The sequence below is a fragment of the Panicum virgatum genome, chromosome 2N (assembly GCF_016808335.1).
Source record: "Panicum virgatum strain AP13 chromosome 2N, P.virgatum_v5, whole genome shotgun sequence".
Taxonomy (NCBI): domain Eukaryota; kingdom Viridiplantae; phylum Streptophyta; class Magnoliopsida; order Poales; family Poaceae; genus Panicum; species Panicum virgatum.
The window spans coordinates 29,719,189-29,733,947 of record NC_053146.1 but is presented as its reverse complement, the minus strand read 5'-3'; the positions used below and the strand labels follow the sequence as shown (position 1 = coordinate 29,733,947).

Genomic DNA, 14,759 nt, shown 5'->3' with positions numbered 1-14,759 from the left:
TGTTAATAGTAGACACTGGTAAAAATTTGAGACCCTAAAACACTCCAGAACTCTCTGTAGATTTTAATCTTGTTATAGGTGATTTAACTTTGTCAAAATTATTTCTCCTGATTCATGCTTAGTAAAATACTGATACATTTACAGCGTGTTAAGTATCTTGTGTAGAATCCTCTGTAAGAGTTTGAGGCACAAAAACATTTTGTACTTTCCTGTAGAAACTAATCTTGCTCTACATATGTTTATATTATCATAATTATTACTCCTGATATCTACATGATTAAAATCTGGAAAAATTACAGTAGAGAGTATAACATGCATGTAGTCTTCTGTAACAATTTGAATCCCATAAATGCTTCAGATCATTCTGTATGAATTTATATTTTTATTCACTTGCTCTGTTTAAATGATTTTTCATGTCTAGATGCTTTAATTTTTGTAGCTAAAATTTTTACTACTTATTCATGCTTAGAACTACTACCTTGTGTAAAATTCATAGCACCAGAAACTATTCTTTGCTTAGGGAATGAAATTGTCAAATATCCTTATGCATAATAAATAACAATTAAAAAAACCGCCACCCAGTTCATTTTATGAATTAAAATGAAGATATGAACTACTCTATAAATGACTGCTCAGTAAAAGCAAGTTAAACAAGTTCATCACCTAAGTAACACTTTTATTGGACTGCAACTTTATCGTGAAGGAAATGAACGTAAATTGTATCCTGTTGTAACAAAGAGTACTTTTGCATTCATATAAATTCTGAGATATCCGACGGTATTTCTGAGTTGGTGCCTACGAATGAGAATGAGTCCGCAGAATCTCGGATGAATCTAACTGAATTGAATTGAATCAAGATCCGGACCAATGTTCGGAAGAGCCCAAGGCTGACTTTGCTCAGGATGGCAAGCCCCGGTGCATAATCCCATTATTTTTGCGCCTATTTACATTTACGTATTATATCTATTTGTTGTAATAATTTTATATGCGCATTTACGTTCTTAGGAGTTGATCGAAAACATAGTTGCATGTCCCTAGGTACCTATGTATTGTTACCCGGTTCTTTTTCTCGACTAGTTGCCCCGCTAACTAGGTACGGTAGAAGTCGAGTGGTTTTCTGCTACTCGCGAGATTATAGGATCTGACTGTTTTACCACATACTGCAATCATAAGGTTTATGGCGGGATCATGGGACTCCGTCCATGTAGGAATAATGTACTAAGGCCGCAGTGTGTGGTAATAGTTGTTAAGTGTTTGAACGTACTAACTACATGTCGAGAAATATGATAATCGGTAAGCTTAAGTATCTGATTGGACCGGGGCGTGGGACATACCACCCCACCGTCAGCGGGTGCAGAGTTGTCGTACTTGTAGTCGAGGGCGGTGGGCATGTCCCGCGAAACGGGAAGAAAGGGAAAATGTTGCGTGGGTGACTTCTCTCGCCATGTGTGTGTTAGGTTTGCCTTGCAAGGTTAATAAACTCGATTCGAATCGTTCCGCCCGTCACGGATAATGATACTGCTTAACACTTCTGCTACATAGAATAACAAGTGGAATATGATGATGATGATGTTGAATGATTAATGTTTTTACTACCATGCTTGTTTAGAAATAGACGCTCATCTAGAATGGTTAATTGAACTAGAATATGGAAAAGCTAAAATTTGAATTTTAAGGACCTCCTCTTAGTTGCTTTTTTGGCAAAACAAACTCCTCCAGCCAAAAAGCCTTGCATGTCTAGTTAATGGACTAAGGTATATTCGATGACGGGTAAATCTTGCTGAGTATTAGTATACTTAGCCTTGCTTGTGACTTTGTTTTCAGGTATTGCTACAGAAGATACATTTGCTGGTTTAACTGCTTTACCTTTGGGTTGGTCTGTGGAGTGGGTTGTTTCCCCGGCCAACACTAACTCTACTAGTTGATGTCTCGTACGGGTTTCATCGTGACATCATTATGACGTTAGCTATTTTCATCCTTTCGCTGCAAATAATGATACTCTGATGAACTGTTGTAGATAAGACTTATATAGTACTTGTCTTATTTTCAAAACTATTTTGTAATAATTAAATTTTCGCTGCAACTTTGAGATATATGAAATGATCTGTGTTGTAATCTCTGGGCTCACCTTCGTGTGAGTGTTGTCTGTGCGATTCTGGAAAGCGTGACTTTAATCGAGGCTTCACTCGAGGAACTACCGGTGAGTACTATTTTTGGATCGGCGTTGCCTAACAATAAAGATCAGAACACCGGGTCCCAATTACTTTGGGTGGTTCTGCCACAGCCGGTACACGACCGACGTGTCAAGAATGAGGACAAACGAATATATAATTCGTAACAAATAATATGTTTAGAATAAGGACGCAAACGAAGCCCCACAGCAGTACCACTAGGCCATGAACACCACCACTAACAGGCAAGGGGTATTAAATTTACTCAGAACCAGCACATCCGTTCCAAAATTTTTGCAAGTCTATTGTGTTTCTAAAATAACATAAAAGCAATTTAGTCTTCGAGACTTCAGAGCAAACACCAAAGGGCTATCAATAAATAAGACTAGATTTACACAATCCTGTGCCATATTTGAAAATTTTAAACTGGTTCAATTCTCAACTGCTCGAACTCAAACAAGAAGAATGAAAACTGTAGCTGTTCAACTACTTGCCAGATATAATCTCAAAAGTGCAAGGCTCGAGGAAGCCACTGTGTTCGCTTAGCTTGTCAGCCAACATTATTGTTCTCTCATACTAAATCAGCACTAGCCACCAGCTACCAGCCAGTAATACTATTCTCTCGTAACAAATCAGCACCAGCCATCAGACACAGCCAAGCAAACACAGCGAATATGCACATCAAACCCAAAACAGAAAGCGAAGTCCAATCTACATTCACACATAATAACGTGTTGTGTCTTGCTCAATTACAACATTAATAACACAACGAACAAGGGATCAAGACCGTCCATTTTCAGCATGGCAGTTTCAATCTGTTACTGAGGCTAGAAGGAACTTTTCTTCAATCTAAAGGCCAGATTACAGGTACTCCAAAATTGGACTAAAACAATCAAGCACTAAATATCAGACTAGTTAGCTTGACACCATCATTTGATCGCACGCCTGCAGTGCCTGGTTTGCATAGTATCTTACATCCACATCAGGATCCTCGCTGAGCTCAACAAGGCATGGCCTCACGGTCTTCTCCACAACCTGCAGTGTAAGCATTGATGATATTCCCCAATGACAGGAACTTCAAGTGTTGTACCTTAAATTAGGATCATATAAAAGCCATAGGAACTCACAGATTGATCGAGGAATGGTATAAGCGACTGCAATACTTTTGCAACATTGAACTTGATGTTAGGGACCCTGAAAATTTAGACCATGTTACTGAGACATTGAAAAGATGTTATCTCTCTCGAATGCTCTGGTCAATCACCTGTCCTTTGAGGAATTAATGACAACTGGAAGCAGCTTTTGACAAGTGATTTCTGCACCCATTACTGGGGCCAACAATGAGATAGCTTGCAGAATTGTCATGCGATACAGGTAGTGTGAGTTGTTTATCTTTTCCAGCACCTGAAATATCAAACAAATGAGGTTTTATGACAGACAGAAATTCCATGCAACACAGCAAAGTGAATGCGAATGTAGCACGTGTTCCCTGAAGTTAGCTATTCATCCTGGATGCCAAGATAATATGCAGCAGCATGGAATTTGGAGTGTGGGCAATTCTTTTAGAGAATACGAATTTACTAATTGGCACCATTATCAATCACAAGGTAACAAACAAATCAGAGAAAACCTAAGCCATGGAATTACTGGATGCTTAAAGACCAAGGTCTATCAGAGGTTAAACTGTAACCTGAGGCACAGAAATGCATATCAGGTGTTCAGATCAGTAGATAAATAACCTGAGGAATTATATGGTGCATGGCCCACTCAGGACCAAACTCCTCTGCAAGCCGCTTCAAGTTGTTAGCAGCAGCATCTCTGATTGAGAAGACCTGAAATTCAAATTCAAATTGTTGTTAGTTAAGCACACCAATCCAACCATCAGTCAATACATTACAATGCCCTATATGCACTCAGGGATATAAGTAGGGATGCTCGAGAGTATATGCACTCAGGGATATAAGTAGAGATGCTCAAGAGAAATCCCCATGGAATTACAGTTATGATATCCAGCACGTCCATAACTGTAATAATACAAACCTTATCTTCCAACCATTGCATGCAGAGTGCACCCAACTTGTCATCAAAAAACCCAACACCTAACTGACTTGCCAACAATGGGATGTACTCAATTATTGCAAGCCGGACTCTCCAGTGCCTATCCTCTGCAAGTTCTACAATGGCTGGTAGCAGTGATTGAGACAGCAAATCAATTCCAATAACCTGAAAGATCAAAACAAATTCACCAATCATCAGAAAAGTTGAAAAGAGGACACAAGGAACCCAACATACTTGTAGCTGGTAAAAGAACAGCTAATTTAAAGATAAACAAAAAGGAAAACGACCGATTAACTCCAGTATAAAAAAATGGCACTGACCTGATTAACTTGATCAAGTTTGCTGATTATGTTGAGTCGAACATCAGGAAACTCATCCTTCAACAAAGAAAGAAAAATAGGAAGAAGCTGTTCAATGGTAGCATCCTGCCAAAAATCAGAAATTAAGATAGATCAGCTTGCATGGACTACCAACAGTTTGCAGCAAATTCTAGAAACATTTGTTTGCATCACAGATATCACCTTCCCCAATACAGGAGCCATCCCCATAATGACTGAAGCCAAAGCTGAACGAACATGCTGGGACGAATCTGATGACAATTCCTGTAAATGCAGTTGGATGAGTTAGTTCGCTAAGGAAAAAAGTGTAACAAAATGATGTTTAACAACTTCTTTCCACAACCTTAACACATGGAAGAATATGTTGGATTGCAAGCTGCGGACTTAATATGCGACAGAACTTAGTAACTTTTCCAGCAGCTGCTATCCGCACTTCAGCCTCATTGTCACGAAGGAGACGAACATATGCAGGCACTAAATCAGCTCTATTACCAAAAAAGAGAAAGTACTTGAAAAGTTATGGGTTAACATAGTACAGAAGAATTTAGTGCATATGTTTTACTCTCCTACTATGTATGTTAAATTTAGGTATCTTGTAAGGAAAACACATAATACCTTGTAGGCTCAGGGCCAACAGCCTCACAGAGCTCATACAATTGATTGGCAACCATATAACGAACACGCCAGGATTTATCCTATCAATTGAAACAATGCAACTATAAGCATGTAACATATATCAGTGGTGATGCATTGAACTGCAAACAGTTGTAATCTTAAGACGCAACTCTGATAAATTATGCAATTACAAATGTGTCTTCCAATAGCATTATCCAGGCTATGTAAACAAATTAGTTGCAATCTCATATGGACGTAAAATGGGAGTAACGTACCTGGGAAAAATTGACGATAACTGGGAGAATATGTGCTACACAATCTTGTGGTTCCAACAATTTACCAAGAGCAGCACAGCCTTCAACAGCCAACAAACGCACTGAATCTTGATCTGAAAAATAAAGATAATCAAGTTTTAGACATAGTTCCAACGATGTTCAAAATGCGTATAACAATGTGCATACACTAACTCATTGATCCTGGTTCTAAAATATTGGTAGACTTTAGGTCTAGTGTAGTGTGCCTTTCAGAGTAAATTCTGACTTCAAGACATTCAAGCATTAAAACATATCTTGAACTTTTACTCATATATAGGTTTAAAAAGGAAGGCACATGTTTCAGGTCCCAAGACAACATGTATTAAAAAAATACCATCTTGGGTTAGATCATCAAATATAGACATTATTTCTGTCTTCAGATGACTCTGTTCAACTGTGGCAGCAAACTTTCCAAGATTTGATGCAGCAGCTCTTCTGACCATAGGCATGTCATCCTGACATAGCTGACCATATATAGTCCTCAATTCTGCTTTCAGTTGGTCCGGTGCACTTGGATAGGCTATGTGGAAAAGACCACAGGATGATACCCGAGCTGTAAACCACTCACCTGCTGCTAGCCTCTGAACAGAGTAAAACATGGAAGAATTAAGTTCCTGGACATAGAAGTAACAATACAACAAGATATGCAAGCACACAATTAACAGTCATATCCCATGTTATTTCTACAAGCACACTGAAGATTCCCCATAAATGAATTGATAAAATCATATTTGAACAAAAATCTGCATAAATAAGAGATCAAATAGAAAAATAGAACAAAATCATGTGGCATCAATGGTGTGATAACATAACATGTGCTAAGCACTGATGCCTCGTAATCGACATTTTGCATATATAATTCAACCTCTGAATTACATACCTGCGAAACTAAAATATCAGAACTATCAGTTGCCAGTGCACATGGTTCGGAAACACAGATGCTAAACTCAGCAGTTCAGGAATTTTTTAAGCCTATCAAAACAAGATATACTTAAATTGCTAAAGCATGGGAAATGGGAAACAAAAGAGACATACTTTAGTAGTAAGCGAGCCATGCAAGACAAACATGGAAAATTAGATAAATACTTAAGGAAATATAATGTGGACTGTTTCAGCTAACAACATCCGCAAATATTAAATGGATTAATAATGGCAGCATATTTACTTAGAACAACAAAAGAAGTACTTTCTGCTACTTATGAATCTCTTACCTTTACTGCTGGAATGAACCAGTCGACAATGTCACTTTCCTTCATCTGTGCACCAACACGGCACAGAGATTCTACTGCCTTTTCGCGGACACAAGTTTCCTCCACCGTACACAATGTCTCCAATGGTGGAAGCAAAACATGAGCATGTTCTACACCCCCAACATAAGGAATGAACACACCCAATTCCTCGGCCATTGCAAGAAGCACCTCATCTTCATCGTCATTGTTTTCACTAAGAAATGGAATCAGTTCCTTTCTGGTTCTTTCTTCCCCAAGCGCCCGAGCAATTGTGGAAAGTTTTCTGATTGAGTTTAGACGCAATTGGATATCCTCATTCTTAAGCTCGTCAATCAATACAGCAATGGGATACAGAAGCTCATCAATCATAGCCATCAGGTTTATCGAGGATTTCTGAATTTGTAAATGAGGAAACATAAGGAACTTTGTAATTCTAAAATTTCTAACAAATAAAAAGGAAAAATTATCATAACCTTGGAAGCATAAACAAAAAGAAGCAAATTAGAAAGGCATGTTTGGATAAAAAAATCAACAATAAGATCTTTGATAACATAATCAAATATTAGATGAACCAAACTATTGCAAAATTTACAATTCAATAAATCCCTAGGATTGACTAGGATGAACAATATAAGAAAGCTACGGTGATAGACATGGTCCCGAGAACCTATCCAAACAACAAGATACCTACCTAAATAACCAATAGGGCAACGCCTCCCAGGCTCCCACAAACCCACCCAGCAACCAAATCCACCTCCACACACGCCACCTAGCTCTCCCAACCAACAAGAATCCAAACCAGGACGAACAATAAACTCGCACAATCTCTCCTGAACCAGCGCAATCGAACCAAAAGAACCCAGATCTGGAAGGGATACCACCCGAAACAGCAAGAAGGCGGCACAATGCCCCGACTCGCGGCGCCAGCGGTTGGATCGAGGACCGACAGCGGATCGTGGAGCTTGGAACCGAGAAGCAGATCTAGCGGTGGAAGCAGGGAGAGACGAGCGGCGGATCTTACCTGAACTCCGAGGGTCTCGGATCGGGCGGCGGCGGATATGGCGGCCGGAGAAGGGGCAGGCCCTAGGAGCTCCCGAGGCCTCGCCGCTGAGAGAGAGAGAGAGATAGGGGGGTGAGGGGGAGGGCCGGAGGGGGAGGCCAGAAGGTTGCGGCTCGCGGAATGCGATGGGAAGGTCGAGACGGTCAGACGGACGGGAGGCATGGACGCGTGCACAGCTTATATTTTTACTAGGAACAAGTCCATTTTACCCCTTAAATTTGTCGAAGAATCCGCATTACCCCTCACCTACAATATTAAAAATAGAACCCCCAACTCTCAAAATCGGACAAATTACACCCTTAGACTGTGTGGAGTAAGGATGGATCTAAACATCCGAATTCTTAGAAGAAATTTAATATTTTAAAATAGATATGCTTAAAATGTTATGCTAATTTTTTTATATTATCAAACATATTATTACACATAAGAATAAAATTTTGTATAAATTTTTTATGTATTATTTGCTCCCTACAATTAAAAAGGTGAAAAAAGATTTGTATCCGTATCCGATCCGTATTCGAATTTTTATATCTATTATTTGAGAATATATATGATAAATTTGAGGTTTAGTTTTTATGAATCTTTACAAGATCAATGTTAAATATAAGGCTATGAATTTACATAGTAAATTATATATCTTATTTGTCCATAATCGAAGAAAAATGACCAAAAATCTGACATTCGAATAGACATCCGAATCCATCCTTAGTGTGGAGGCGGTTTTCCACGATGGGCCCCACCTGTCAGCCTCTCATCTCTCTCACTTCCTCTCTCCCACCCGCCGCCGCCAGCCATCCCCACCCTACCGTGGTGGAGGAGGCCGACTGCGGCGGAGCTAGCCCGCGACGGCCACGGCCGAGCTCCAGCTCACAGCGACCGCGGCGGAGCTTTGGCTCCATGCGCCAGCCGCCGCGCCCTCCCTCCCTCCCTCACTCCCAATGCCAGCGCGCCATCCTCCGCCGCTCTCACTCCTCCCTCCTCGGTCTCGGGCCGGTGGCGAGCCCGTGGCGGCGGCCCCGCCCCTGCTCTCCCGGCGCAAGGCCATGGCTGCGGCGGCCCTCGTCGGCGGAGCAGGTGGCGTGCGGGCGGGCAGAGCAGGGCATGGCCCCAGGCAAAGCTCGGCCGGCCTCGAGCTCACCGCCGCGCGCTCCTCTTCCTCCCTCACGGCGGCCGCGGCGGCGGCGGCCGGATCCCCGCAAGGCCTCACCGCCTCCCTCCCTCTCTCTCTCTCCCCCCTTCCTCTGCTTCTTCTCCGTAGCAGCGACCGGCTCCAGTGCCGCGCGAAGGAGCTCCAACGGCAGGGCCGCGCAAAGGAGCTCGAGAGGCGGGGCGGAGCTCCAGATGTGGAGCTCAGGGGCGGCGGTGAGCTCGGGGGAGATTGAAAGAGAGATGAGAGGCTGACAGGTGGGGCCCACCGTGGAAAACCGCCTCCACACAGTCCAGGGGGTGATTTGTTCGGTTTTGAGAGGTGATGGGGTTCTATTCCTGGTATTGTAGTTGAGGAGGGTAATGCGGACTTCTTGACAAGTTCAGGGGTAAAATGGACTTGTTCCTTTTTACTATTATACCGAGCGGCAATCGTCCGAATATTACGTCTACAACTTTAGCATTTTTGTTCTGCGGCTCTTACATTTTTACATGTTTGCATATGTGGCACGCCACGAGGCGTGACACGCCGATGCACAGTCAGCAAAAACATACAAAATGTCCTTCCTATCCCTCCCTGATCAGCTCCTCTCTTCTTCCTCTCTGACCGCCGGATCCTACCAGTCCTCTCACTGTCAGGTGGACCCCACTAATCAGCTTCATCTCCCACCTCCAGCGTCATGGCCAGCTCGGCTCTCCCAGCGCCATGGCCAGCTCGGCTCTGCCAAGCACGGCGGCGGGCACGTAGCAAGCACCGGCAACCGCCCCACCCCATCTGCCCTCCCTCGTGTGCCGCCCAGCTAGCTCCGACGGTGGCCCATGCGCCTCTCCCTCGTGTGACATGCAGCAAGCTCCGATGGTGGCCCGTGAGCCCCACCCTCACGTGCCATCGATAGAAGGAGCTGCTGCCATTGATTGCTTGTTTGTTCATTGGAGAAGAGAAGTGGAGAAGGGAGCAGGCACCGATGCGGGAGGGACCGCCACCTGGCAGGATGCAGATGCTTCGAACAGGCTCCACCGCCATCGCGCGCGGGCGGTGGGCGTCGCCGACGCTGCGCAGGAGTGAAAGGGTGGCCCGCTCAACGCGGATGGCTTGGAACGCGAGCGAGGTCGTCCCCGAATTGACCTTCGCTCATGCTGGCCGCCATTAGAGCCTCCCTCCGGCCACTTCCCCGTCGATTGGAGCCCGCGGCGAGCTTCCTCGTGTGCTCCGCTTTCTCCCCGGCCTCTTTCCCCTTCCCTTCTGGCGCCGCCGCCACCAAAACGCCACCAGCCGGCTCGGTGCCCCTGCGCTTCCATCGTGGCCGCCCCCTGCGCGGGCCTGCATAGATCTCGTCATCCACGCTGGGAAGAGGAGACCGCTCCCCGGCCGCATAGCGTGGAGAAGGATCACAGTCGCCACGCCATGTGGAGGAGGAGGAGGATCTCTGCCGCTGCAGCGGCGCTCAAACATGTCTGTTCGAGGAGAGGGAAACAGAGAGAGGAGAGGTAGAAGACCAAGCTGACGAGTGAGACCCACTAGGCAGGGAGAGGACCTGTAGGACCTGGCTGTGAGACAGAAGGAGGAGTTGGTCAGGGTAGGAAGGACATTTTGACTGCACTTATTGACTGTGCGACAGCATGTCACATCGTGTGACGTACCATATAGGCAAATATGGTAAAAATGTAAGAGTCGTGGAACAAGAATGTTAAGTTGTAGGCGTCATCCTAAGAGTGATATTTGGACGATTGTCACTCGGTATAGTGGTAAAAATGTAAAAACCAGGCGGGGCCATGAGGGATTGATCAAGGTGGGCCGGGGCGGAGCGCCGCCGTCGGACGGAGGAATGTCTGCCTGTTTGGTGGATCAAAGTATTGGGCTGAATTGGATTTCCGTTTTGTGGTACATGGGCTCCCGATGGAATGCACACCTGAAACTTTTTTAGATTTTACATATTTACACAATTTTTAAATATCACTCCCGCGGTGATTTTTACAACAGATTTCACTCGTAATCGATTTAGGCCCTGTTTGTTTTAGCTTCCTGCAGCTTGTGCTACTCCAACTAGCTGAAAAAGCTACAATCTACCCCAAACGGACTCGCTTTTCCCACCAGCGAGGAGATGCAAAAGCTAATTTTTGCCTACGGTCGAAAAGCTCGGCGAGAGGAGCTTCCCGAGCTTCTGCGCATCAGGGTTACGAACTTCCCCATCAAGTTTGTATAGAATTACCCACTTCTGCCACTGGTATATATAGCAAATCTCCCGTTCCCCACCTCCTTCCCAAGCGCTCTGTCTAGCGCCGCCTCCTCCCGAGCGCTCCGCTCGCCAGGCGCGAGAGCGCCTGGCGCACCCCGCTCTCCATTCCCCTCCTTCGAATCCTGCTCCTCGGACCCCTCCATCGCCGGTCGGACCCTGCTCCCCGCTCCCTTCATCGCCGGTTGGCCCCCACTCCCTCTGTAGCCCGTCGGCCCATGCGGCGGCGGCAGCTGCCCTACACTTGCGCCCTTCAGATCCAGCCGACGTCGTGCCCCTGCTTGCCCGTCCGCGGCCGGAGAACGCGCCCCCGTGCAAGCTGCGGTGGCAGCGGCCCTGCCCCTACTCGCCCGTTCGGCCGGAGGTACGACGCCGTGTAGCAGCTCCGTCCGATGGCCTCGCAGCTTCGCCTGCCGGAGATCCGTTTCCTCTCTGACCAGCGGCCCAGCTCCGTGTAGCCATGGTAAGCACAACTTCCATCCCACACTAGTTAGGGATTTATGCATAGAGTTTGGATTTGATTAGTTCATGACTGAACATTGGATGAGCGTAGATAGATGTATGGGTATGAGTAGTTGTATGTTGCTTATTGTTGAGTAATTTTGTTAATATAGATGGACAAAGCAAAGTTGAAGACACCAAAAGCAGTATGGGATGCATATGCAACCAAATTTTTTTGCCAGATTTGTAAGGAAGAAACTCTAGCTAGGAATAGGCCAGGGACTACCTTGAGTTCCATTGGGTACAAGAATCTTGAGGAAAATTTTTTTGCTGTCACCAAACGACACTATCCACATGGAAAATTAAAGAACAAATGGGATGCTTTGAAGCCACAGTACAACTTGTGGTTGGATTTGAAGAGGGCTGCAACTGGTCTTGGTTTCGATGTTACAAAGAGGATAATTACAGCAAGTGATGAATGGTGGGAGGACAAGATAGCGGTTAGTAAAATTGAAAGTTGGTTATTTTTTTATCCTTGAAAACAAAGTTCTGATAAATAACACATATGACTTCTTTTTCAGCAAAACAAGAAATATGCAGCCTTTCGTGAAGCACCTATGGACAACCTTGATGAGCTTGAAGTTATGTTTCAACACATCAATGTCACAGGTTTATCTTCGGTCATTCCAGGAGTTTAAAAAACAACAGCTCCCATTGATGTTGATGATGATAGTAATGACAACGAAGACAATGGACATACTGGACAGGATGCAAAAAAGGAAGTAAAACATAAAGCTAATGTTGTTGATAATATTTTTAGCCCTAAGAAGAAGGGTAGGAACCCTATGGTTAAGCAAGTGTCACGACTTATCGATGTGCTGGCTACTAGTAAGAGCAAAAATGACCAAAAGGTTGAAGATGACATCATAGAGCTCATGGATCAAGCTGTCAATGCAGGGGCTAGGGAAGGGAGTGATGAGCATTTTATGGCCAGCCAACTCTTTGTTAAGCGCGAAAATCGTGCAGTGTTTCGTTCCATCAAAAGTAATGAAGGAAAGGTGGCTTGGCTGAAGAGGATGTATGAAGAGAGGAAAAGGAAATAGACTAGTCTCACTCATGTGTTGTATCCTTTTATGTAATGCTACCCTTTTATTTCAGCTGTGTCTATGTAATGCTACCTTTTTATTTCAGCAGTCATTCTATGTAATGCTACCTTTTTATTCTAGTTGTGTCTATGTAATGCTACCTTTTTATTTCAGCCGTGTCTATGTAATGCTCTCTTTTTATTTCCTATTGTATGTGCTAGCTGATTATTGTCAACCTATTTTTTAGATGAGCACATCAAGTAAAAGTGACACTGATTCATCTAGTGAGAGTGAAAGTGACACTGATTCAACAGAAGTATTGGTAGCATCAATAGTCACTCTCATTGCTATGGATCACAGTGAAAAATATCTTGGTAAAAGAAAGAGACCTCCTCCTCGCCAATCTGGGTATCAATGGGTCATGGATCAGCTGCAAGTCAACAAAGATTGCTACAACATGTTTCGTATGAATTGTCATGTTTTTGCCAGGTTGCATGAAACATTGGTTGAGAATTATGAGCTTAAGTGCACAAGACGTATGAGTTCTGTTGAAGCCCTAGGAATGTTCTTGTGGATGTGTGGCGGTCCTCAATCATTTATCACTGCTGAGAATATATTCAAGAGATCCACTGAAACAATTAGTCGAAAATTTAATGATGTGCTAGAGTCTGTCAATCTACTAGCTGGAGACATCATCAAACCAAAAGATCCACAATTCAGAACAGTGCATCCAAGGCTTCAAGATGATCGGTTTTCACCCCACTTCAACAATTGCATAAGTGCCATTGATGGCACACATGTACGTGTTGTCGTGCCAGCAAATGAGATGATTCCTCACATTGGCCGTCATGGATACCCAACACAGAATGTCATGGCTGTGTGTGATTTTGATGTGAGATTCACATTTGTTGTAGCTGGATGGCCTGGATCTGCGCATGACTCTCGAATATTCAATGATACTTTGTGCCGCTACTCAGATGCATTCCCACATCCTCCTGAAGGTAATGGCCGAAAATCATGTCAATCTTTATTTGTCATGTTGTTCCATATATGTGATCTCATATTATTTTGATATATAGGAAAATATTATCTTGTTGATTCTGGATATCCCAACAAGAAAGGTTTCCTAGCTCCCTACAGAGGGCAAAGGTATCATTTACCTGAATTTCAAGGTGGCCAAAGGCCAAGTGGTCTTAAAGAGGTTTTTAACCATGCTCACTCCTCACTTCGTAATGTGATTGAACGTTCTTTTGGGGTGCTGAAAATGAAATGACGAGTTCTGTTACATATGCTAAGTTTCCCGGTTGAGAAGCAAAAGAAGATCATCATTGCATGCATGGCACTTCATAACTTTATTCGTGATAGCACTTTGAGTGATGAGCTATTTCAAATGTGCGATGAGGATGAAGAATACATGCCAGAGGTTGATTCATCATCAGAAGAAGAAGTGCATAACAGTGGTCCATCATCAGATGATGTTGATATGTGTGCATTTCGTGATTTCATTGCGAACTCCTTGATGGCAGATAGAGGGTAGACAAGTTGTGATGGTGCACAACTCATTTTGTTTGTAAATAGTAGGCCTTTGGTATTTTGTATGGCTTCAAAAATATTAGTCATGCTTCCGATGTGCTTTTGTGTAAGCTCAATGAAATAATTGAAATAGTATGATTTAATAGGCCATCTTAAATATTAAGCTATCAAAAAATAATACAAAATATTTATTAACCAAGCTGATCAGACGAATCATTACAGTTCACAAGTAATTAGGTATTCGTTATACTAGAGGGTATTTCAGACTTTCCACTCCTCAGCTCAGCAGCCAGCCATCCAAAAGTTAGGTTGCCAAACAAGCCAGCTTATCAGACCAGTAGATTCTCAGACCAGCAGCTTTTCGGACCAGCAGATGAGCTTCTCAGACCAGCAGCTTTTGGAAAAGCTCTAGCTACCCAAACAGGGCCTTAGGCTGCTTGGGGACATGGAGTGCAAATTTCACGCGTAATCGATTTAGGCTGCTTGGGGACATGGAGTGAAGCTTGCGGGGTACAGATATGAACCCTTTTCTATT

At 43.8% G+C, this 14,759-nt stretch overlaps 1 protein-coding gene and 1 long non-coding RNA gene across 3 annotated transcripts; one reads left to right on the top strand and one right to left on the bottom strand.

Moving 5' to 3' along the window:
* Positions 1-2,861: 2,861 nt before the first annotated feature.
* Positions 2,862-7,947, bottom strand: LOC120660190 (serine/threonine-protein phosphatase 2A 65 kDa regulatory subunit A beta isoform-like). Of its 2 annotated transcripts, none has more exons than XM_039938603.1 (13): positions 7,747-7,947; positions 6,708-7,118; positions 5,831-6,077; positions 5,458-5,570; positions 5,183-5,262; positions 4,911-5,052; positions 4,751-4,831; positions 4,550-4,654; positions 4,212-4,394; positions 3,911-4,003; positions 3,436-3,575; positions 3,299-3,365; positions 2,862-3,194 (listed from the first exon to the last, which is right to left on the bottom strand). In XM_039938603.1, the coding sequence occupies exons 1-13, from the start codon at positions 7,945-7,947 to the stop codon at positions 3,087-3,089; spliced, it is 1,971 nt and encodes a 656-aa protein (XP_039794537.1). In that variant the 3' UTR covers positions 2,862-3,086. The 2 variants fall into 2 exon arrangements, with proteins under 2 accessions (XP_039794537.1, XP_039794536.1); XM_039938602.1 differs by having other exon boundaries at positions 2,862-3,206; positions 7,747-7,946.
* Positions 7,948-11,627: 3,680 nt separating this feature from the next.
* Positions 11,628-12,864, top strand: LOC120658788. The gene is made up of 2 exons (XR_005668844.1): positions 11,628-12,106; positions 12,188-12,864. It is a non-coding gene; the product is annotated as an uncharacterized LOC120658788 (long non-coding RNA).
* Positions 12,865-14,759: the final 1,895 nt, after the last annotated feature.

Excerpts from the sequence above, each read along its gene's own strand:
- LOC120660190 (XM_039938603.1), bottom strand. The coding sequence starts at position 7,947 with ATGCCTCCCGTCCGTCTGACCGTCTCGACCTTCCCATCGCATTCCGCG. Across the intron at positions 5,263-5,457 it reads TTATCGTCAATTTTTCCCAG|GATAAATCCTGGCGTGTTCG; the intron begins GTACGTTACTCC and ends TTCAATTGATAG. Across the intron at positions 5,053-5,182 it reads GTTGGCCCTGAGCCTACAAG|AGCTGATTTAGTGCCTGCAT; the intron begins GTATTATGTGTT and ends TTTTGGTAATAG.